We start from the raw sequence: 25,781 nt of genomic DNA on the forward strand, positions 1-25,781 counted from the left end.
AAATTAATATGATATTTTAATATTTATTTTATTTAATTAATTGAGAAATTAATTAAACAAAATAATTAAATGTAAAGATAAAAGTTATAATTTTAAATTTGGAATGTGACAATATTTATTTTAATAATAATATATTTAGAGTTCATTTTTAAATAAATGACTAAATAATATTATTATTATAGCTAATAAATATTTTTAGCAATTTAAGTTTTGAAAAATGAAATTTAAAAGTGGAAAATATATTTAAAATTATTAAAAGATTCTAGATTTTATGTGATTAAAATATAAATATATTAAGATTGAAAAGTGGAATTATTAAAGTTAGTGCATGAGATTTAATAAATAAATTAATTAAATTAGAAAGAGTAAAGTAAATATTATATTAATTAATGTGCATTATTTTTATGTTTGCTCACATAGGAGTTGGCAAATTCTCGGGAGTTGTCATGTAGACAACACAGGAGTTTTCACTCTAAGAATGCACTAGTTGTCTACACTTGGGAGTTAACATTTTATTTGAGCACATGGTGTCTACAACCTTAAGACTCATCTAGAAGGTTGGAGAAGACCCATGCTTGGTTGTCATGCTTATCTTCTAGTTGTTTCTAGAGACACTCTAGATGCATCTTAGAGGCCTTTAAATAGAGGCTCTCCTAGTGTGTTTGGACAAGCTTAATAAAAGCTACAAGCTGAATGGAAGCTACAAGCTACAAGCTTAAAATGGAAGCTTCAAAGCTTACATGCATTGGAAAAGTTCATATACTCATATATTTTTACTTGCTTCTATGCTTCTTCAAGCACTTCTTGTCACATGGGAATTTCGGTTGGCTTGGATCATGAAGGAATTGAGAATGTTAGAGAAGGAAAAGATTTTCTATGGACTTTTGAGGCATGGCAAATTAGCATCAGTGTCCAAGTGCACTCGTGATATATCAGAGCCCGAGTTTCAACATTGGGAGCTCTGGGTATATTGAAATGCTACTAGTTATTAACTAGTTGAACAAAACAAAAAATTTGAAATATCATGTGTATCTCTTTCAAACTGAAAACTTGAAAACTAGGTGAACTAAAAATAGAGTTTAAAACTGTTACTTGCATATTTTTCATACTTCAACACTTAGCTTTCAAAATTGAAAATTTTACTGAAAACTTAAATGAGGAAAAAACTGAAAATTGAAACTTATTCTAGTTGCAAAACATGTATCTTTTATCTAAGTTTCAAGGTAGTATACCTTTATTTATCTTTGCAAGCATTAAGTTGCTCTTGTTTAGAATGTATTAAGGGATATATTTCAGTAGTTGTTAAAGGAATGATGTTGGATCGATATAGTTTTCGATTTACCATTAAATCAGAATCATATTGCTCTAAGTGTGTTGTAAAATTCTTAGTGGAATCATATTCTCCTGTAGGGAGGAAAAGGGTTCAATGGGACCCGCATAGTAAGTATCTTAGCTTTTCATTCTTGTAGGCTTTCAGGAGTAAGCCTAATCCCAAGAGGGGTGGATGTAGTGCCTACCCCTGGTTCGCATTTTGTTATCATTGCTAAACTCTTTTAGAGCTAGTTTCATATTGATGATTAGTAACATTATTATGAGATTATCAGATATTGTGCTATGGATTCAGTTGATATGCGATGAGATTGTTTGGACTCTATATTTCATATATGTATGATGATTATTTTCAAGGTTTGCAGTTATTAATGATGATTAGTAAGATGATTTATTATCATATGTGTTTTCTTATGGATACTTACCCCATACTTGCATGTGTATGGTGTGCGTATTTATTTTGTGTGTTTGCTTTTGTATGGTGTGTCTGATGTGGTTAAGGAAGGGAGTCGTAGTCACCTGCTAGTCGGGATCTACATGATGCACCACTTCTTGCCATTGCCTGTTTAATTTAGTATATATTGTACTTGTACATGCATGGTTTTTATGCAGGTTGCAGGTACCGGATATCGACTTCTCTGAATTGCCAAGATGAGCGTACCCTATCACATTATCTCAATGATAAGAGAGGGGAGATAAATTCTCAAGTCCAAATCTCAACCCTTTAAGCCATTTGTTCTAATTGAAAAATTAGGATAAGTATCTGAGTTGAGTACCCTCCGAATACGTTAGAAGATGTAATTCGTGATATAAACTCCTTGATTTGATTTGTATGTATATTGGCTATGATGAGTTTTTCATATTTTTACCTTTGTGAGTCTTTGGAGTATTTTCTATTAATTAAGCTTAATTAAAAGATTTAGTTAATGATTTAATTTAATAGAAAATTAATATGGTATTTTGATATTTATTTTATTTAATTAATTAAAAAATTAATTAAATTAAATAATTAAATTAGAAAATAAAAGTTATAATATTAAATTTAGAATGTGACAATATTTATTTTAATAATAATATATTTGGAGCTCATTTTTAAATAAATGACTAAATAATATTATTATTAAAGCTAATAAATATTTTAGCAATAAAGTTTTGGAAAATGAAATTTAAATGTGGAAAATATATTTTAAATTATTAAAAGATTCTAAATCTCATATGATTAAAATATAAATATATTAAGATTGAAAAGTGGAGATATTAAAGTTAGTGCATAAGACTTAATAAATAAAATTGGAAAGAGTAAAGTAAATTGGAGTTATAAGCTTGCATGGGAATTAACATGTGTCAACAGCATGGGGGTTAGTGCATCAATTAAGCACAAGGTGTCTACAATTCTATGACTCATCAAAAAAGAATTGAAAAAAACCCATGCTTAGTTGGTGACACCTTTCAGCGGTTTCAAGAAGCATTCCAAAAGTTTCTTGAGAGCTCTTGATATTCAGGCATTCATAGAAGCTTAAAAGAAAAATTTAATGGAAGCTACAAGCTTAATGGAAGCCACGAGTTACAAGCAAAAATAGAAGCTTCAAAGCGTACATGCATGGGAGAAGATTCATATGCTCATATATTTTCTACTTGCTTCTATGCTCCTTCTAGCATTTCTAATCACTTGGAGGATTCGATCGGCTTGGATTCTTGGAAGAATTGCGAATAATGGAGAAGGAAGGGATTTTCTATGGACTTTTGAGGCATGGAAAATTAGCATCAGTGTCCAGGTGCACTCGTGATATTCTCATATTTCTTTTGCACTCTTTCTCTTCCTGTCTTTATCATATCTGTTTTATGTGTCTGAATACTCTCTATGATTGAATCTACTATTTGAAATTGGGATCAAGATATTTTATTTGGTTAAAAAAAAAACAATAGAAAAATCTTAATCCAATTAAGGAGAAATAATTAGATCTTAATCGGGTTTGGGTTCGAATTTATATTGTGAAATTAGATAGACAAGATTTGGAATTAAAATAGAAATTTTATAGTGAAAATTTGAATGATTAGATGTAATCTTTCTATCAATTATATTTTTAGATGCATATGAACAAACCCTTTTATAGTTAAATTTAGAGAATAATTATTTTAAGAGGAAATTCTCAATTCATCACAAATTGTCTTGTCGCTACCTCTTGGATAGACCCGAATTCAGTCATTCATAACTTTTTACCGGAATCGAATTTATTCGATCGCTCTGGTCAGAATCGGCGCAACTTGGCCCTCTCCAACATATTTAAATTTCAGCTCGATCCAACAGTTCATTAGGGAGATATGGCCGTCGTACTGAGACTATTTTATTCAAGAACGGATGTCTCTTCATTTCTCATAACCAAGAGTTCTTTATGCTTAAACTTCACAAGAATAATATATCAAAGTAATATAATTAGAATTTAATAATTATTTAATTAGTCTAAAGACTAATAATAATGTTCTAAATCAATTAATGGATATTTTTAATAGAAAGTTTGTGGATGGAGCTGATGGATAGAGATATTGAATTCAATAGAGAATGAATGACTTTTAATATTAATTATTTAATGTATATTAAATACTATTTAATATATATAGTTAAGGGGTGATAAAAGTGTTTAATGATGATTATTAAGAGACTCAAATTTTAATGATATTGGATTTAGATTTAAATAAGAATTATTATATTGACAAGGAGTCATAGTTACATTATAACATTGTTATAACATAGCTACGATTTGAATTATTGATATGCCTTAAAAATTAGTTAAACAATAACTAATGGGGTTTATGAAAATATATTTTGATAAATTTATTATTTATTAATATTTGTTAGGTCTAACAAACTATTAATAAATAATAGTTTAAATAGTTATCAACAAATTTGATTAGAGATAATCTATTGGTGATTATTTTATGAATTAAAGATATTATTGCAATCTTCTCTTATTAGAATCTTATTAATATGCATTAGCTTTATATGATCTATTATCTAATCTAATTAAATCAAATTTTATTAAGATTAGTTAATAGTAGAAGAAGTGTAGTTAATTATTAGTCAATCTAAGTAAATGGATTAAAAGAAAAGAGATTTTAATATAGTGTATATAGTAGACTTTTTATAATGTATATTGAATACTATTAAACAATTTTAGAGTTGTTTAATGAAGATGATAATGCTAAGAATTTGAAAATTATTCATGTTAAAATCTACAATGAGTCTTATTGGTTTGTGATTGGGATCTTTTTCAAACAACTTTTGTATAGACAAAATAATATTAGAACAATTAGAAAATGGAGTCTAATGGTTGATTTTAATATTGATTAAATAATTGTAAGATGATAAGTTATATTATGTTGATTTAAATTTAGAAATTCTAAATAATATTGGATTAAGATTGAATTATTATGTTATTGGTTAATACGTTTGAATACCTTAATGGTATTAAGAGATAGCTAATGAAGTTCTATGTAAAAGTTCTCTAGATTGATTATTTATAGTTGTGATAAGTTTATTATTTATTAATGTTTGTTGGGTCTAACAAACTATTAATAAATAATAGTATAAATAGTTTAAATAGTTATCAATTAATACGATCAGAGTTAATCTAAAAGAGATTAGTTAATGATTGAAGTACTGTAAAAGATATTAATCAAATTGAATTGGTTAATAATTTGAAAGAGTATCAATTAACTGAATCAACGTACATAGGGGAAACTAATTGGAGATAATAATACTTGGTATTGGAGATTTATTACAACTTGTTATTATTAAAATATAAATGAGAACATTGTTGCAGAGTGATGTATGTGATCATTAAAGATTTAATAATAAGATTCTCAATATAGCTTGTCATTAAATATTAACAAGTTATTATTATTGAATTATTAATATGATCATTTGAGTATTGAATTATAGTTTACTTTTAACTTACAGAATTCTAGTTAGTTATTAGTCAACTGATGTTAATTAGAACGTTCCTATAGTTATACAATTATTAATTAAATCAATTAATGAGAGTTAATTAGATTTAATTAATAATTAAGTTACGTAATAGAGATTTATTTGATATATTCTTTTAATGAGATTGTAGAATATCTATATTGAAGTTGATAGGTCTTATTCTTATGACTTGAATTATGACTTTAGATATTGTATGGTTGTCAACGATGGTGACGATTAAATTCAAAGACACAAACTTTAATAATACTTAAGTTTCTAATTAAAAACTAATAAGATGTAATAGGTCATGGATGGTGTACCTATGTTAATGGATTGAGATAAATAAAGTTATAATCTCTTATTCAAAGAATGATAATTGGTCCTCTTATAATATAACGAATAATGATCTTAGAAAAGTTGAAAGGTTAATCAATTAGAATATGGATCATGGTTAAATAAGAGAACAATTTAATTAAAAGGCAATGATGATCAATTTAGTGAATATTTATCCTTAAGTTATTCTTTAAATGTAATTCTTATTAATGGAAGAATAATGTTATCGAGGAACAAACGGGTTGACTTGTAGGTCAAATGATGAAACTTGAGATACTTAAAAATATACTTGCAAACAGAAAACTGGAAACCTCTACACTTGATTCAACTATGTAAGATAGCAAAACCAAAACATGTGTTTGCATCGTGTATTCTTTATGTTTCTTGTTTTAGGTTTTTGGGTTGACTAGTGTTGACCAGTCCTAGGTTGTTACCAAAGGCTCGGGGGTTATGAAATGTGTTGGCATGCTGATCTTATTTGGTCTCGATCTTTATAAGCCCAACCATGGTAATGTGATCGTATGCTCTATGAAATGTTTGTATTTACTAATTGTTATTGTTCATCAGCCTTCATGTGTGAAGCTGAGATGTATGCGTATGAGACACTTGAGCTAATCATTTTTGAGTCATCGATTAGTTATCTTTGAATTACTTTCTAGTCACTATGATAGGACTAAAATGTGGATTTATTCTTGATGATGTCATGTTGTGACATGTTTGACTCAACCATTTTGGAGTCTTTGATCAATATGATTTTGAGATATTCTTGGTTGCTTGTTGAGAACCAATGATTATGGTGATTTATTTTGAGATATATTTTGGTTATTGAGAACCAATGGATACTTATGATTATCAGTGATACTTCAGTTGCCAATAGAGAGCTGTTGTGGTCATGATTTTCTATGGATACTTGCTCATGGAGATTTGATGCTTTTATGCATATTTGATGATTCTTATTGTGGATATTTGATGATTTTATTATGGATTTTCTTTGGTGATCTTGATGATTTATGATACCATGAGCATTAGGGTAGGATATCTGCATGTAGTGTCAGGAAGTGGCTTGCAATGGGGGCCGGGGCCCTAAGAGGCTGCCAGAGTAACTCATTGTAAGTTGAATTAATAAGTGATAACATTCACACCTAATACTAACTGAATGAACCTAAAAAGATAAGAGTTTTGGTTCTCGCTCATGCCTTGAGTGCTTGTATAGGCTAGGATGGGAGTAGTGAGAACGCATGGTTGCGACCCTACATTCCATAGTATGCCTTGTCAGTATAAGAGGATACTAGTGGCCGCATGAGATCTGTATGGACCCGTGGAGTTTAGCTAACTGCCAGGGTAACTTGTACGAGATAAATGCGATGACACTTTTCCGCTTGCATAGTAGGTTCCTACATATCATTGTGTGCCTCTGGGAAGTAGATGTATGTTTTGTGATTGGAACCTTTAGTTAGTATACTTTTAAGATTCCTGGACTTTAGAGATTTGTGCTATATGATTTTGATAGCCTGCTTGGGACTTGAGATTATCTCCTCAGCACGGTGGGAGTGGACCACTTAGGTTCCACACAGTCGGGTGGTAGTGTATTTTTACTCTTATCATTTGAGATCCGTCCGAGACACCATGGCTGGAGTATTCTTAGTTGGTATTTATCTTCATTCTGTTCTTAGATCATTATGATTGATGATATACCTTATGATGGATGTATTTATTGGTATGTTTCTTATATTGATGATTTGCATATGTTAGATGATGTTACCTTATGTTTTACTTTGTATATTAGTAGGATGTTTTTAAGAGTGACATTCTTACTATGTTAATAGCCGATGATCTCTTCGGTGCTTTGGAATGTTACGCACAGAGGGATGGCTAGGATCCACGATGGTCTAATGATGCTATTAACGGTTGGGAGGAACCGTGCACTTAGTTTATTTTGTTTGATCTTTATGATGGATGTATATGACTTTTATGATGATGTATCATGTGTATCATGTGATTATCTTTACTTTGATGTATCATGGATTAGAATAGAATGATGTACCTTATTCTACATATGTATATTCTTTGAGCTTGTCATATCTTGTGACATGTACAGAGGATGAATGAGCATTTGAAATGTAATATTTAAACATTGGACTTATCATTATTATTTCATGTGAATGTTGTACTAGATGGATTTATGTATGTAATTCAACGTTAAAGGATATTTAAAAAATGTAATCTGTTGTGTATGTTATGTTTGTTCTTTAGATGGACTTTGCTATTGCTTCCATTATTGTGAATAAGTTGCATGTGGTATTTACTTTCATGTAATTTTTTTAAATTTTTTTTTTTTTACCAAATTTAGTGAAATTCTAGGTTAATTCTTTAGATCCCTTGGCGGGGCATTACAATATTCTCATATTCCCTTTGCACTTTTTCTCTTCCTGTCTTCATCGTGTCTGTTATATGTGTCTGAAACTTCTCTATGATTGAATCTGTAATTTGAAATTGAAATTTAAATATTTTATTTGGTTGAGAAGAAAATAATAGAAAAATCCTAGTTCCAAATGAGAAAGAAATTAGATCTTAATCGGGTTTGGGTTCGAATTTATATTGTGAAATTAGATAGACAAGATTTGAAATTAAAATAGAAATTTTAAGTTGAAAATTTGAATGATTAGATGTAATCTTTCTATCAAATTATATTTTCAGATGCGTATGGATAAACCTATTAGATGGATGAATGGGTAAATTTAGAGAACAATTACCTTTTAGGAGAAATTCTTAATTCATCACAAACTGCCCTGTCGCTGCCCCTTGGATAGACCCAAACTCAGTCATTCATAACTTTTTATCGTGATCAAATTTATTCGATCGCTTCGGTCAAAATTGGCGCAACTTGGCCCTCTCCAACATGTTTCAATTTCAGCCCGATCCAACGGTTCATTAGGGAGATATGGCTGTCGTACTGAGACTGTTTTGTTCAAGAACGGATATTTCTTCATTTTTCATAACCAATAGTTCTTTATGCTTAAACTTCACAAAAATAATATATCAAAGCATGTAATGAATTAAAGATATTATTGCAATCTTCCCTTATTAGAATTTTATTAATATGCATTAGTTTTATATGGTTTATTATCTAATCTAATTAAATCAAATTTAATTAAGATTAGTTAATAGTAGAAGAAGTGTAATTAATTATTAGTCAATCTAAGTAAATGAATTTTTGAATGAGAGAAAATTAAAAGAAAAGAAATTTTAATATAGTTTATATAGTGGACTTTTTATAATGTATATTAAATACTATTTAATATATATTAAATAATTTAGAGATGGTAATTTTATATTACATTTTTTAAATAAAGAGACTTTAATGATAATAGATTAAGATTTAATTGACATAGAGTCATTATTATAACATTACTATAAGTAGAATTGTTATTATTAATACAATATGTATTATTAGATAACTTGTAGATATACCTTAATGGTGATTAGAGTTAGCCAATGAAGTTTTATGTAAAGGTTCTATAGATCGAATATTTATAGTTTGATGAGTTCATTATTTATTAATGTTTGTAAGCACTAGCAAACTATTAATAAATAATGGTTTGAATAGTTATTAATAAATACGATTAGAGTTAATCTAGAGGAGATTATTTAATGATTAAAATTTTTATAAAAGATATTAGTTTTTGATTTGAAGTATGATTGATTTTTAATAATATTCATTGAGTTGTCAATATAATTATGCGATTGAGATTTATCTTGAAATAACTACCATTAGTACAAATTAATTAAGGAAACATTAGTATTCATAAAGAATGATGAATGTGATCTATTAATAAGATTCTCAATATAGCTTGTCATTAAATATTAGCAAGTTATTATTATTAAACTATGAACATGAATATTTGTGTATGGCTGACTTTTAGTTATTAGTCAACTAATATTCATTGGGTTGATGGTTTGGTTGTGAAATTATTAATTAAATCAATTAACTAGAGTTAATTGAATTTAATTAATAATTAAGTTATGTAATGGAGATTTAATTGATATAATTTTTTAAATGAGATTGTAAAAATACTGATATCAAAGTTAATAGGTCTTATTCCGATGACTTGAATAACGACTTTAGATATTTTAATGGTGAAGACTTAGTAATATATAATTGAGAAATTATTAGAATGATAAAAGGTCAAGAATTGTGAACCGATATTAACTGATCATTCTAATAAAGTTATAATCTCTTATTCGAAGAATGATAATTGGTCCTCTTATAATATAACGAATAATGATCTTAGAAAAGTTGAAAGGTTAATCAATTAGAATATGGATCATGATTAAATATAGAGGACAATTTAATTAAAGGTCAATGATGATCAGTTTAGTGAATATTTATCCTTAAGTTATTCTTAGAATGTAATTATTAATAATGGAAGGATAACGCTATTGGGGAACAATTGGGTTGACTTGTAGGTCAAATGATGAAACTTAAGACACTTGAAAGTATACTTGCAAACAAAAAACTAGAAACCCCTACACATTATTCAACTATGTGAATTTAGTAAACCAAAACATGTGTTTGCATCGTGTATTCTATATACTTTTTGTTTTGGATTTTGGTTTGACTAGTGTTGACCAGTCCTAGGTTGTTACCAGAGGCTCGGAGGTTATGAGATATGATGGCATGTTGATCTTATTTGGTCTCGATCTTTATAAGCCCAACCATGGTTATGTGATCGTGTGCTTTATGAAATGTTTGTATTTACTGATTATTATTGTTCATCAGTCTTCATGTGTAAAGCTGAGATGTATGTGTATGAGACATTTGAGCTAATCATTTTTGAGTCATCGATCAGTTATCCTTAGGTTACTTTCTAGTTGCCATGATGGGACTAAAGTGTTGATTTATTTCTTGATGATGTCATGTTGTGACATGTTTGACTCGACCATTTTGGAGTCTTCGATCAGTATGATTTTGAGATATTCTTGGTTGCTTGTTGAGAACCAATGGATATTGTGATTTATTTTGAATGTTTTGGTTAATGAGAACCAATGGATACTTATGATTATCAGTGATGCCTTCAGTTGCCAATAGAGAACTATTGTGGTCATGATTTTCTATGAATGTTTTTCAGATGCTCATGGAGATTTGATGATTCTTATTGTGGATATTTGGTGCTTTTATCATGGATATTTGATGATTCTTTTTATGGATTATCTTTTGAATTTTTTTTATAGTCACTTGTACAGGACTGTGGTGATTTTATGATTCCATGAGCTTAGGGTAGGTAATCTATTTGTAGTGTCGAGAAGTGGCTTGCAATGGGGGTCGGGGCCCTAAGTGGCTGCCAAGGTAACTCATTGTAAGTTCGGTTAATAAGTGATAACATTTACACACTAAATGAGAATTACATGAGCCTAAAAAGATAATTGTTTTGGTTCTCGCCCATGCCTTGAGTGCTTGTACAGGTTAAGATGGGAGTAGTGAGAACGCATGGTTGCGACCTTGGATTCTGTAGTATGCCTGGTCAGTATGAGAGGATACTAGTAGACGCATGAGATCAGTATGGACCCGTGGAGTTTACCTAACTGTCAGGGTAACTTGTACGTGATAAATGCAATGACACTTTCCTACTTGCAGAGTAGGTTTCCTACATGTCAGTGTTGTGCCTCTGGGAATTAGATGTCAGTTTTGTGTGATGGAACCTTTGAGTAGTATACTTTTAGGATTCCTGGACTTATAGAGATTTTTGCTATGTGTTTTGGATATCCTGTCTGGGACTTGAGATTATCTCCTCAGCACGGTGGGAGTGGACCACTTAGGTTCCACACGATCGGGTGGTAGTGTTTTTCCACTCTTATCATTTGAGATCCGTCTGAGACACCGTGGCTGGAGTATTTTTGGTTGGTATTTATCTTCATTATGTTCTTAGAGCATTATGATAGATGATATACCTTATGATGGATGTATTTACTGGTATGTTTCTTACATTGATGATTTGCATATGTTAGATGATGTTATCTTATGCTTTACTTTGCATATAGTAGGATGTTTTAGGAGTGACATTCCTACTATGTTAATGCCGATGATCTCTTCAGTGCTTTGGAATATTACGCACGGAGGGATGGCTAGGATCCACGATGGTCTAATGATGCTATTTACGGTTGGGAGGAACCGTGCACTTAGTATTTATGTTTGTAATATATGGTTATCTTTTATGATGGATGTTTACATCTTTTGTGATGTTGTATCATGTATGACATGTGGTTTCATTTATGTTATTGCATCATGGATTAATATTGGATGATGATGTACTTTATTTACATGGATGTTTACTCTTTCAAGCTTTTCATACATTGTAACATGTACAGTGGATGATTGAGCAATCTAAAATGTAATTACAAAAAAAAAAGGACACTTGTATATGGTTTAAGAATGTTGGATGTATCATCGTTATTTCATAAGGATGTGATGTTAGATGAATAGTTAATTTAGATGTGATACAACGTTAAGGGATCTTTAAAGAATGTAATATGTTATGTATCTATGTTATGTTACTTTCATTTGAATTGTTTCTATTGCTTCCGTTACTATGTATAAGTTGTGAATGGTTTATCTTTCATGTTAAAAGAAAAATTGTTTGGTAAACTTAGTGAAATTCTTTGGATCCCTTGGCGGGGCATTACATTCATATTAGAATTGTATTCTTACCTTTTTGTTTATATAATTTTTTTAAGTCTTAAAAACTTAATGTTTCTTTGTTTTTTGTTTTTTTGGCAAGGTGGAGTTCAATACTACATAATGAATTCTAATTCTACCAAAAAAATGTAATTTCTTCTTGTTGTTGAATCAAATGTTATCTAGTTGGCAATACAAATTTGGAATGATAGTCAGATTTCAAAAAGTGCACAAAACAATCGTAAGAAACGTAGAGTACATTTCTCTAAAAAAATACAATTGTCAAACATGGAATCATATGACATGGACATAGGCCTTCATGCAACCCATTCTAAGCTAGAAGGTGAGATTATTGTGAATGATTTATCTATTTCTTAGTGGGAAGGAAGAATTCAAGGTGAGTGGTATGTCAAGCCACACTCTTTACATTGGTGGAACCACTACATTTTTCAAGTTAGATGTGATGATGAACATTTTCACAACATTTTTAGGTTGCTTTATGCGTTATTCAAAAACCTTTGTGAAAAATTGAATGATGACTTGAAGCAAGGTGTAATTTACCATATTCATTGGCTAGTACCATAAAAATCAGGGTACTTTCAATTGAGAAACGGGTTGCTATTGCAATTTTATGATTGTCATTAGGAATGATAATGCTTAACATTAGTGAACTATTTGGTTGTGGTAAGTCCACTGTTGTAAGATTTTTGAATAAGTTCATCAATGTCTTTTATGCTCAATATAAAAATCATATCCAGTGGCCTAGTGATCAGATGCCAATTGAGCATGTGAAAGAAGGTTTTCGTCAGAAACGAGGATTTCCAAATTGTTGTAGAGCAATAGATGTAACTCATATTCAATTTCATCTTCCACCTAATGAGTGTTCTTCTGATTGGTTTGATCGCAATCATAACTATAGCATGCCATTATAGGCAATTTTTGATAGCAATATGTATTTCATGGATATTTTTACAGGATGGCTTGGCTCTGTAAACGATTCTAGACTTTTATGAAACTCAGGTTTCTATAGAATGTGTGAAGGTGGAGAGAAATTAAATGGGCATCCAGTGTCAATTGGCTCATTAGATATGAGTATATTATTGGTGATGGAGGATATCCATTGTTGACATGGTTAATTACACCTTTCGGTGGAGGTTTAACAACTAGTCAAAGAGAATTCAATTTTAAGTTGTCATCAACACATATTGTGGTAGAACGTGCATTTGATAGGCTAAAAAAGATGTGGCAAATTTTGGAATAAAAAATGTGGCATCCAAATTTGGAAGTACTTCCAAAAACTATATATTGTTGTTGTGTATTGCATAATATGACATTAAATGTGCAAGATAAAGATGATGCATGTGATGATGTCTTCAATGAGAGTCAACTAGTGAGTTAGTTGATCCAGTTGCAACAATTGCTCGAGAAGCATTAATGACCTTTGTAAATGGTGATATGAATAATGTAAGCATGTAGAATTGTTAAGAAATAAAAGATAAATGGCAATCTGAATATGCTTTGTAAAAGTTTATATTATTTTTCTTAACTTTGATTATTATAGGAATACTAGAACTTTCATATACAAAATTCAAATCAATTTACATATAGCTTCCTTGAGTGAATTCAATGTGTTATTAATTGATATAATTTTTCTTATGATGTTTAATATGATTGAAAGATATGAAAATAAATACTCAAAATTGATAAAAGTGAAGTATCATATAATTTTCAAAACATTTCAAATAATATAAACAATTTTTTTTTTAGTTTTTAAATTTTATATACTTAAACAAATTACAATAGAGATTGCAACACAATTTTTTTTAATATCATGATTGTAAAAAGTTCATATATATGCACAGTAACATATTATAAAATTAAAAATTTAATTATAATTATAATAAAATATGAATACTATAACAAAATTCAAATCAATATACATATGAGATTTTTTAAAAAAAATAAAAGGGGTTAAAACTTTATTGAAAATCATAAAGGACCATTACAAAGAAAGAAAAGGATCAAAGTCCCAGAAACTAACAATTACATAAGAAAAGAATCATCCAGCTCTATTTCCATCTCTATCTTCAGTAAGAATTCTCTCCAAATCTTGGTGAAGAACTTGAGGGGCCCATTCCCGCTCCTCAATTTTCCATCCAATTAAATGTTTGGAAGCCCATTTTGCCAAGCAATCAATAGCTATATTCCACTCCCTTGGAATATGAACAAAGGACACCATTTCAAGCAACGAACTAACTTGCAAAATTTGTTGCACAATCATAGCCAACTGCCAATTGACACCCACCACTTTTCGTTCTATAAGAAAATTGATTAAAACTTGGGAGTCAGATTCACATTCAATCTTTCTCTACCCTAAAGCATGAGCTCTCTCCAAAGTACAAAGAATAGCCGTCCCTTCCATAATGTTGATAGTTTGCATCCCCTCATGGATCAAAAAGAAGAATATCATCAAACCTACAGAATCCCTGCCAATCCCCCCAATACCACAAGGCCTAGGATTGCCCCTTGAAGATCCATCAGTATTAATCTTTAGAATCCCATTAGGAGGGAGCTGCCAAATACCAAGCCTTTGAATTTTTTGCTTCACCTTTTGACCTCTCCTAACACACACAGAATTCATGGATAACCCATGAATCCCCAATCTCTCCACCACCTCAGTGTCCTTTCTTTCCAATGGAAAAATCGTATCACACTTAGCCTCCACAGCCTCATGAATCATGCCTAAAAGTCTCTGCTAGACCTATTGCACACCCTTCATCTCTCCACAAAAGATGTGCCTATTCCGTTCCAACCAAATCTACCATAGAATGAAGATAGGTCCCACATACCACACATCCTATAAGAAGGAAGCCAAGGAGGGACGCCTACCCATTCCATTCCAAAAATCAATCAAAGAGGAAGCATGAACACAAGGGCTCTACCAAACACCCCCACAAAAAATGCCAAAGTTGTAGAGCAAAAGGACACCAGGAAAACAAGTGAGTAGAGTCCTCCTCCATAGCTCTATACAAGACACAAATAGAAGGGCCATGGAAACTTCTCTTCCAAATATTATCCAAGGTCAAACACTTATTCCACACCAACATCCAGATAAAGCAGTTACACTTGGGCCAGGAGAACTTGTTCCATACCCTCTTCCACCACTGCACTTCCTCCCCAACCATCCTATGAGACAATAGCACCTGATATCCAAAAGCAACGATATAAACTCCCTTAGGATTAGGAGACCATGCTAAAACATCTTCATCACAGAGGGAACTACACCACCTATGGGAAAGGATACCTTGCAGCTCAACATTGTCATCTTGCAAACCAACATTCGACCAAGCTTAATGAGACTTCCAACTTGCCACCTCTAGCATCCCCCTAGAAGAGAAGGATTTAAAATCACTCACCTAAGACCAACTAGCCTCAAGAAACCATTGGCAAAGATTCAATAAATTAGGAAATTGAGAGATTATGAGAGGAAATCCATCCCATGAATCATACCAAAAATAGACCCAAGTCCCCTTTTTACAAATCCAAAATAAGCCCTCTTTAATAAGATTAGCCCCTTTCTTGAGAAAGTCCCAAATCACAGAGCCTTTCCCCACCAAGGGATAACGAGGGATGTCATGCGGAGGGATCTAAGAAATACTTTTGAGAAAGAATCCTAGCCCAAATCTTATCCTGCTCAGTGCACCATCGCTAATACAACTTCGCCGCTAGAGCCACACCAGTCAAGGTTGACTGTAGTAAACCAAGACCACCATACTACTTCAGGCTACAAACAACCTCCCATCTAACCAAACTCCATTTGGAAGACCCCAACAACTAGCCCATAAAAATTGTCTAGTAACTGAATCAAACTCCTTAACAAAGCTTACTTGGGCAACCTGGAGCATGCATCTATAAATGGGCAATGCTTGCACAACAAACAAGATAGGTTGAACACATCCAACAAAGGATAGCCATCGATGAGTCCAGTGATTAACTTTCACTTGAAACTTATCCAAAATATTTTGCCATGACTCCTTGGGAAGTCTACCAACCGAGATGGGAATACCAAGATAGGTCAAAGAGAAAGTCCCAATCTAAAATTTCAAAGTTTGAGCAATTCTTTGCTGAATGGGGCCTGGGGTATTAAAAAAGAAGATGGAAGACTTATCTTCATTAATCAACTGACCATAGGCAATTAGGTAAACATCCAACACCCTGCGAATATTAGCAGCTTCTCTTATTGTAGCCATACCCATCAGAGCAGTGTTCTCCACAAACTATAGGTGAGGTGTTGCGGAGGCAAGTTACCACCCCACTGCCAACCCTGGATAAGACCAACCTCCACATTACTTCTAAGCAATCTCCCTAGGCCTTCAACAAGGAAGAGAAACAAATAAGGAGAAATGGGAGCCCCCTAACGAAGCCCTTGAGAAGCTTCGAACAACTCAGAGTGATCCCCATTAATTAACATAGAGAAGGAAATTGAAGTAATGCAACTCATAACCCATTGAATCCATTCTTCCTCAAAACCAAAAGCACTGAGAAGCTTTCGAAGGAAGGACCACCTGACCCTGTCATAAGCCTTAGCCATATCCAACTTAATGAATGTTGCCTTTTCTTTGGAGCTTGCCATAGAGTGAATGGTCTCATTGGCAATAAAAATCCCATCTAGGATTTGCCTACCCACCACAAAACCACTCTGTCCTCATAAATCAACTCTTTGAGCCCCTTTCTTAACCTATCAACAATTAGCTTGGATATCATTTTATAAATTATGTTACAAAGAGAAATGGGACAAAATTGACTTAACCTATCATCCCCATCACACTCAAGAATGAGAGAAAGAAAGGTAGAATTTAAAGCCTTTAGCATTTGCTTATTTTGCTGAGATTCCTGAATAACTGCCAGTAGGTCCATTTTAACAATATCCCAAAATTCTTAAAAAAACTCAACTAGGAAGCTGCCAGGACCAAGTGCTTTCCCTTTCTTCATCTGAAAATAGTCCCTTCTAACTCTTCAAGCATGATTTCACTCATAAGTTGCTCATTCAATTCCCTAGAAACGAGAGGGGGAATACTAGAAAGAACCTGGGCTTCCTCAGGTGATCCCCCAAGCGAGTCTTCCCTAAAAAGAAAGGAAAAGTACTTCATCGCCTCCGCTAAGATTTCAAGAAAGGATGAAAACTACTCACCTCTATCATTCACCAGAGTAGAGATAGAGTTACCGTGTCTCCTGGCTTTTACTGAATTCAATAAAAAAGCTATATTTTTGTCTCCTTCCAGAAGCCAATCTATCCAAGCCTTTTGTTTCCAATACAATTCCTCCTGCAACTCACACTCCTTAAGAGCTTTCAAAGCTTGAGCCTCTTCCTAAAGCATCTCTACAATAATCCCATCCTCCCTAATCAATCTCATAATACCATTCAATTCCACTTGAGAAGCTGCCTTAGCTTGGAAGACATTCCCAAAGCATTGACGATTCCAATGCTTAGGATGATATTTCACATGTTGAAGTAATTTTGTGAAGATATACATTGCCGTACCAAAAGCAAGTCTACCACTCCTCCACCAATCAACCATATAGTCATACAAAGATTGGTCCCATAGCCACATGAGCTGGAATCTAAAGGAAGGAGCATGAGGCACCTGAGTTGACTCAATAGCAAGCTTGATAGGCTAGTTCTGATCCTCTCCAATCCAGGATTTCAGAACAAGAAGACCACATACCACCAACCTAGTAACAAGAAACCAGGAAGCGATCCAGTCTCTCAGCAACCCAGTATTCACCAACCCTGTGATTGTTCCAAGTATATTTACCATTGTTGGGTTTAATATCCACTAAATTCAAAGCCTTAATGTTGTCGCACAAGAGTAACACAGAATGCTCCAACCTCGCAATACCACCACACTTTTCATCCAACTTAGATATAGCATTCAAGTCTCCTGCTAGAATCTAGGGATGAAAAGGAGCCAAGTTGTAGACAAACCTAATGTGGGACCACAATGATTGTTTACCCCAGATGTCAACAGGTGCATAAATATTAGAAAGGAGTAAAACCTCCCCTGTCTCAAAACTAGAAGCAATCATCGACATAAAAAACTTAGAAGAAACCCACCAAAGAGGACAAATCTTCCTTGGGTTCCACAAACAAGCTACACCCCCATAAGACCCATGAGCACCAATACACTGAAAATCTCCATTCCTCCACAACTTAGGAGCCAAACCAAACATAGTCTCAACAAATAACTTAGTCTCCTGGAGAAAAATAACATTCAGACCTTGATTTCTAACCAAATCATGAATTGGTTTTTGTCGAGGGCTGCTGTTCAAGCCCCTAACATTCCACAATAGAACAATCATTTCAAGGGGCTTGAAAAATGAGTCTAGAGTTTTCACTGACCCTGACCCCACCAAGGTCTCCCCAATCAGTTTAATCTTTTCCAAATCCTTCTTTCTACCTTTAGCAACTTTTTCTGCCCCACTTTTCTTAAAATCTTTTTGCAAAAGGCCTAGCTAAGGAGAAGGCTTGGAACTCCTAGCAGCTTCCAACCCCACAGTCCACCTTGGATGAGAAGAATCCCCCCACCTTTCAAGGCATCACTAGAAGGAACTAACACCTTTGAGATCACCAGTTGCTGATCAATTTCCATGTGCAAAGAAACAACATCTTGAGGATTAATATACGCATTAGGGTTAAGGCCCTTAGGAACTGAAATCACAACCCCCTGATCCAAACTCATCAACCCTGGATTCACTTCCTATTGGCTGAGATCATCCAGAACCTCAAACTTGTTAAAGGTATCCTCCTCCTATCTTTCCTTGAAGGTCCTCTTTTGACCTTGACTCTTGTTATGATTCTTGACCTGAATAAAACCATCGACACCAACCACCTCCCCAGGAGCAAGGCCCTTCCCCTTATCAGCCCTAGGGGGTTTTCGAGAGGGATGTGAAGGCTGAGATTCCATTGACTTCAATCTTGGGCATCTACATTATAAATGTTTGTATTCATGACAAAGGCAACAACGAAAAGGAAGGGTCTCATAATCTAATTGTTGCACCCAAGAGTAAGATCCTGCACACATTTCCACAGCATCAGGCAAAGGCTTATTGAGATCAATTTCAACACAAATGTGGGCAAAAGTCATTACCTTTTTACCCAAAGTTTGAGACGAAGACCCAACTAGTTTCCTAGCATTGAGGCTAGCAAGTGCAAACATCCTCTCGCACCCACACCGGAACCCAATTCGATATCTCCTCAGAGGGGTTAAACCTTGCATGCCAAGGTTTGATAAACAGTCCCACTTTATTATGGCAGTAAGGGCCCCCCTCAAAGACCCTAATATGATCAACCACACAATTGAAAGTAACCATTTAGTAATTATTGGCCAATAACATGATCGCCATCTCACCCTCCCGCACCCATGTCATCTGGGCCCAAGTCTCCAAAAACTGCAAAGAGACCCTCATCCCATAAAACTTGCAGTATAAAGAGTGATTTGAATAGTATTCTATATCCTCGGCAATCATCTTTGGTGGAATAACTAATTTTGGTCACTCCTTACACCGCTTAAGACAACCATTAGTCTTCATGATCCACGAGCCACCAAATAAACCAACACCGCCAACCTCTCAATCCTGAGAGAATAAGTTATTATCATAGGACTTCATACCATGATTTAGAGATTTTGAACCAACCGCAGCCCAGAAGTCCATATCAGGAGACCCCCTAGACGTCTCACCCCGAGACAAAGACATTAGAATGCCCAAGACGGGCCTGCAACAAAAATACCAATCAACACTACATGGGGAGCTAAACACCCAACCCACACAACACCTACTAGACAAAATCAACTCCACCCCTAAACTATCACCAACCACCCCCCTTCCCACTATGCAGGGCACTTCTCACTCCCATGCAACAAAAGTAGAGAGCAACAAATAAAGAACCACCCTCATGTAAATAAAAAATAAAAAATCAACTAGCAGCTTCCACGCCCCCACATGCTCTAGCACCAATCACCGCGACTTAGCAAACGTCGTTCCACATAGACAGAAGATTGATCCAACAACAAGGAACAAAAAAAGAGTCCAAACCGATCCAAACACTCCCTTGAAAACTTGAAGAACCCCTCCTTGAGCACAACATGCCATAGACAAGTCGATCCTGAAGAAAAAAGACTCATGCAGCAGTAGAATACTACATGCACCCAAGGCCTCAATGGCTGCAGGCGAGCATGCAGGTGCAGAACACCATCGTCGGAGCTCGTTTCATTAGTATCTACATATGAACAATTTGAATGTGTTATAAATTGATATAATTTTTTTCATCATATTTAATATAATTTAAAGATTTGAAAATAAATAAATAAAAAAGATAAATGTCATATAATTTTAAAAACGTTTCAAATAATTTAAACATTTTTTATTTTTATTTACAATATAGATTGCAAGACAATTTTTTAAATATCATAATTGTAAAAAGTTTAACATATAAAATAAATGTTTATGACCACCAACTTCCTTGTTTTTAGGAGCTAAATTGGATTCAAATTAAAAAATTTATGTTTTAAAGAAACTCATCTACCCACTCTAATCAAGCGGAGCGGGTGCCCATGGGACCCCAGCCTAATACCAAATTCTGAAGAATGTAAATCAAAAATTTGTAGCGTGGGCACTGTAAGTTCGAATAGCCACTCTACGGAACAGTTGAATATCCACCATTCCGTTTGGCCTCCTCCTGCACGGGCACACAATGGTGCAGCGTTGAACGTTATCTTGTTATGCTTGTCCTCCACGGAATGGAAGTCTGTCATTTGATCCAGCTCACGAATTTTATGCTCAATTCCCTGCTTTTCTGCGACGAAATTCTTAAAATCCCTGCTCTTTTTGTATAACAGGGAGCGAAATGCGACTGTCTTACAGAATGTTCAAATCCTAATAAAACCTAATAAATCTCTTAAAATAAGATGTGCAGTTCAGAGACAGAAAAAGAAGTTGCGGCATTTTCCTTGCCTGACATGGCGGAGCCAGGGCAACTGTCGTCCTTTTCTAGTCAGCTGGAATCCCAAGACGTCTCGTTTCCGTCATCTCTTCTCCAGCATTTTTACTATTCCGATTTGCAGCTGCTGGTGGGCAACAAGTTGCAGCAGGCGAGGGTTTTGGATATCGGGCATTCAGGTGACGGTGACGGAGAAGACGAGAAGAAACGAGACAGAGAATTCCAGCAGCTGCACAAGAAGAGGTCGAAGAACTGGACAAGGGTTGAGACTTTGAAGCTTATAAAGATAAGGACCGACATGGACTCCAGGTTTGCTAGGAGTGGCAGGTAAGAATTTTTGTTAACAGTGAATATTTTGACGTCGTGGCAAATTTATTTTGAGATAGCATAAATTTCATTCTAATTTTGTTTTGGTTTACTTCAATTCCATGTGTTTTTCCTTCACTGCCCCACGCACGGTCTGTCTTATGACCACACAGTCTATAAGGCTGGGTCCCATGGAGGGGGTCCTATGAATTTTTTATTTTGTTTCAGCTTAAAATTTTTAGGAAACAGGTGGTCCCTGAATATTAGCAGGAAAATAGTCTAAGATTTTAAATTTTAGGTTTCTTTTAGTGGAAAAATAATTGACGATTGTTGACATGTGGCGTTTAAGATTTTAAATTTTAAGTTTGTTTGTGGAAAAATAATTGACGATTGCATCAAATTGAGAGGGCTAAAAAGTCGGAGGTCCTATTTTGTAGGAAAAGATTCTAAGTAAACCTTTAGTTATCAATTTTTTTAATCACTACACCTTGCACTCTTCAAAAATAGAGCCCAAGCCCCTTCCATGGGACCCCTGCCTAAGTTCCTCTATGTTTTTAATTATCAAAGTAGTAAATAAGGGCGACTATACAAGAAAGGTCTAAAGGCTGTGAAACTATGTTGAAACAGGCCACTTCCAGCACTTAGGCTAAACTACAAACTATAGTCAACCCACATCAAGAGTGGGACAAGATAACAAACCAACCCAAAATTTTACATAAGAAAATTATGATCAAGATCTGATAAAGGACCAACATGGCTGAGGTCGGATGGGAGGGGGTTTCCTTAAAAATAGAGCTGGAGGCTTGAGAATTTTTTAGGAATAGTTTAAAGCTAATGGTCCCAAGAATGTTATTCTCCAATCTAGCTTAAGTGCTAAACCCCAAAATTTAAGGAAGCTTTCATCTTCTAAAGTTCATGAATTAATAAAAAATAATTTAAAAATATTTAGTTTCACTCCAAAATTTCATATGTGGTAGAAAATTCTCCTAAGTTGGTGGGGGAATTTTCAGCCCCACCCCATTTTCACCCGCTCAAATTCTGATATCTAAAAAGTACGAGTTCCTATTTTCTAGCAAGAGATTTCAATTATTCCTATAGCCTAAAAAAATAATTCTCATGGGGCCTCCAACTCCTTAAAAATAGAGCTTAAGCCCCTCCCATGGGACCTTGTACCCTGCCTAAGAGACCCCAAAACTCATAATTGTCTCCATCTCATTGAAAAAAATGGTCAGAGTTCTCATAGACAATTAGTTGTCACCTTATAAAAGCAACAAATCAAGGTGATGACTCTATTATTAAAGGACTTGTTGTGAGGTTTTCACACCATCCCGCCATTGCAAATGGGGACCCCCTCTTTTTGCTTTTGCAGTAGGAGTAGTGGTCTTAGATGCTCTTAGGTGGTCTTAGGTAGTCTTGCTGACAATTTCAAGTCTCCAAGCCCTTAGGAAGAGTTTGATGAAGCCAAGGAGGGAAAATAGTTAAGTCCTTAGGCTTGAGTTTGAGTAGGTGCATGATAAGGATAGATAAGCGGAAGTGGAGGATGTCGAGCATTCAGTTTGATCTAGTATAATCATTAGACAAGCCCCCCTTGCAATTCACACCTTAAAAGAAACACTGGAAGGGCGAAATGGCTAAGGGTGGACAACAAACTAGACAAGAAGAAATTTCTCAAGGCATGGCGGAATCCGCATGCACTTGAGGATTATAAAATCCTCTGGCACCACAAATTTTTGGGCTCACTAATATGACTTGTAATCATGCACTGCTCTCAAATTCTGCCTATAAGCAAGTAATGAGGTCATTGGATGAGCAAATGGACATGTTTAGATGTCAAAATCTTAAGGAGAAAATGAAAATCAGATTGAGAAAAAGTGGATTTTAGCATGAAGTTTGACCTTAGAATGGCCTAGTTTAGATTGGAGTGACTAATAACACATCTTGGAAGCAAATTCAGGACTTAGTGGCATTTGAGAAGATGTAGATAGGCTTCAAAGAGGTCAAGAGAAGAAATCTTGAGGTAAGTCTCAGGACATGACAGATTCTGCCGTCTCCTAGGATTCTTAATTCTCTAGGAGGTCAAATTTTGGCACTTTGGTGAAGACAATTTGAGGCTTGATTTGGTAAAAGAATATTGGCAAGGCATCTTGAAGACAAGGAAGCTCATTTCCGCTCCAATTTGATATGAAAATGCAAGTTCAAGATGCAAGGTATGCATGATTGGACAATACTGAAACTGATGAATGTAAGGAAAATGCTCTAAAGGGTGAGATTTCTGCCCCATTTCAGAAACAATCCAAGCTATAATTCAATGCGGTGAGCAAAAGACAAGAAGTGCTCCGTTAATCCAAGTCAAAACAAGACCAAGCAAAGGCAAAGTTGAGGCGAACAAGACGAGTTTAGGAGATAGACTGATTTGAAATCAATGTAGGCGATCATGAAAATCCTATAAACAATAAGATTTCCGCTTCCTAAGCATGGGAGTTTGAGACATGTTTGGGTGAAATGAAGGATGAACCATGAAATTGATGATGGAGGGAAAGCAGTGTAAAATGAAATGAATGATGCAGAGATCAGCAACAAAAGGTGAGTGAGACCACAGTCTTCAATGCTTTTAAGTTACTTCTACCTTATCCATTCTTCAAGAGCCCACAATGACTCCTGTGAACAATCTACCAAATGGTCACAAACTTCTACACAATCTTCCACCCTTCAAGACAACTTTTCCTCTTTTATGTTTCTAGGAATCAACAGCGGAAAATGGGCACAAACTAGGAAATGGTCCTAAATCTATTCCTTGGACCAAACCAACACTTGGAACATTCCAAAGGACCTTCAAGGATGAGATTTCTCACAATGCAAAATTGTACTTAGGAGGCTTAATTCTCCTAGTAGTACTTTTACTGGTTTTAGGACAGCAACTCAATATTTTTCCACAGAACCTGGCTAGCAAACTAGGGTTTCAGATACCCTTTTGGAAGTTACATCAATTCCCCAAATGCCAACTTCTCAACCCACTCCTGCACCCCTGAACCCACACAAGCCTCACAGGCCTAATTGGCCAAATTAAGCATGGAACACTTGGTAATGAACAAAGATGGGTACCTAGGTGTGGAATGTTGGTTTGGAATGTCTTATCTAACTTATTTCAACCTGAAATGACCATCCACCAAGTTCTATGGCTTCATTTCGGACCCTGTCCTCAAAATCCTCATGTTACCGACTGAATACATGAAAATATTCAGCCTAGGGCACATTCATAGGACCCTTAGATCTCCTGGGCAAAATCTAAAATTTAGGATTCTTAAAGTACATACCCTAACCTTGTAAATTCCAGAAGGCCGTGCAAAATCAATCGTGGAAATGCATGTTAGGGCCAAATCTCCATTAAAGCCCTCAATTTCAGGGTTTTCTGACCCAGTCACAGAAAAATGGCTATAACTTGCTTCAAACTTAACCAATCAGAATGAAATCAAATGCAATAGAACCAGGACTCAGAGACCTATCAATTCATGCAAATGGATTCAACCTCCCGATCCGTACAGTTCCGTACAACCAATAAATGATCAGAAAATCTGTTTATTCCTTATGAAAAACTGCTTGAACGTACACATCACACCTCTGACTTCCTTGAGGATGTTAGGATATAAATACATCATCCCTAACAATTCCAACTGAATTTTGAATGGTTAGAACTGTTATAAGACAAGTTGCAACTTTTCAGCAAAAGTTGTCAAAAAGTTGTCAGCATTAATTGTTGTAGAAAGCAATTTTTCAAATATTGCTTCCTAGGACTTTACTACTTGGACATTTGCAACTCTTAGGATCCTAATAGGATGTAATGACTCATAAAACACACCAAGAGTCATCTTATTAGCCAAAACAAGCAAAAAGCAAGATCCTTAGGACTAAGTGAACTTAGGTTTATATGGACACCTTAAGTTCCTTGACCATACAATAGGATCATCCTATTACAAGCAAACATAAACCATGTTTACTAAATGAGGTGGATCATCACCCCATGTCTTCCATCATGAGCCTCCTTCCATCTTGTCAAGTCACCTATCAAGTCACCTAGGTCCCTTGCACCAATGAAGGTATCAAACTAAGTCAAAATTGTCAGGTAGGGGCAGAATCCACCTCCTACCTAGGATTCTTAATCTTTTGAGGGGCTAGATTTC

General features: G+C 34.3%; 1 protein-coding gene across 2 annotated transcripts in view; it reads left to right on the forward strand.

The window, feature by feature from the left end:
* Positions 1-20,899: 20,899 nt before the first annotated feature.
* The window catches only part of LOC149531653 (trihelix transcription factor PTL-like), a 38,740-nt gene continuing 33,858 nt past the window's right edge, over positions 20,900-25,781 (forward strand). For both annotated transcript variants that reach the window (XM_089810007.1, XM_089810006.1), the window contains exon 1: positions 20,900-21,624. In XM_089810007.1, coding sequence (XP_089666133.1) covers positions 21,266-21,624 — 359 coding nt within the window. In that variant the 5' untranslated portion in view covers positions 20,900-21,265. The remainder of the gene's footprint in view (positions 21,625-25,781) is intronic.

Source organism: Cupressus sempervirens, chromosome 11 (assembly GCF_028749045.1).
Source record: "Cupressus sempervirens isolate cs-2001-9-10 chromosome 11, ASM2874904v1, whole genome shotgun sequence".
NCBI classification, from domain to species: domain Eukaryota; kingdom Viridiplantae; phylum Streptophyta; class Pinopsida; order Cupressales; family Cupressaceae; genus Cupressus; species Cupressus sempervirens.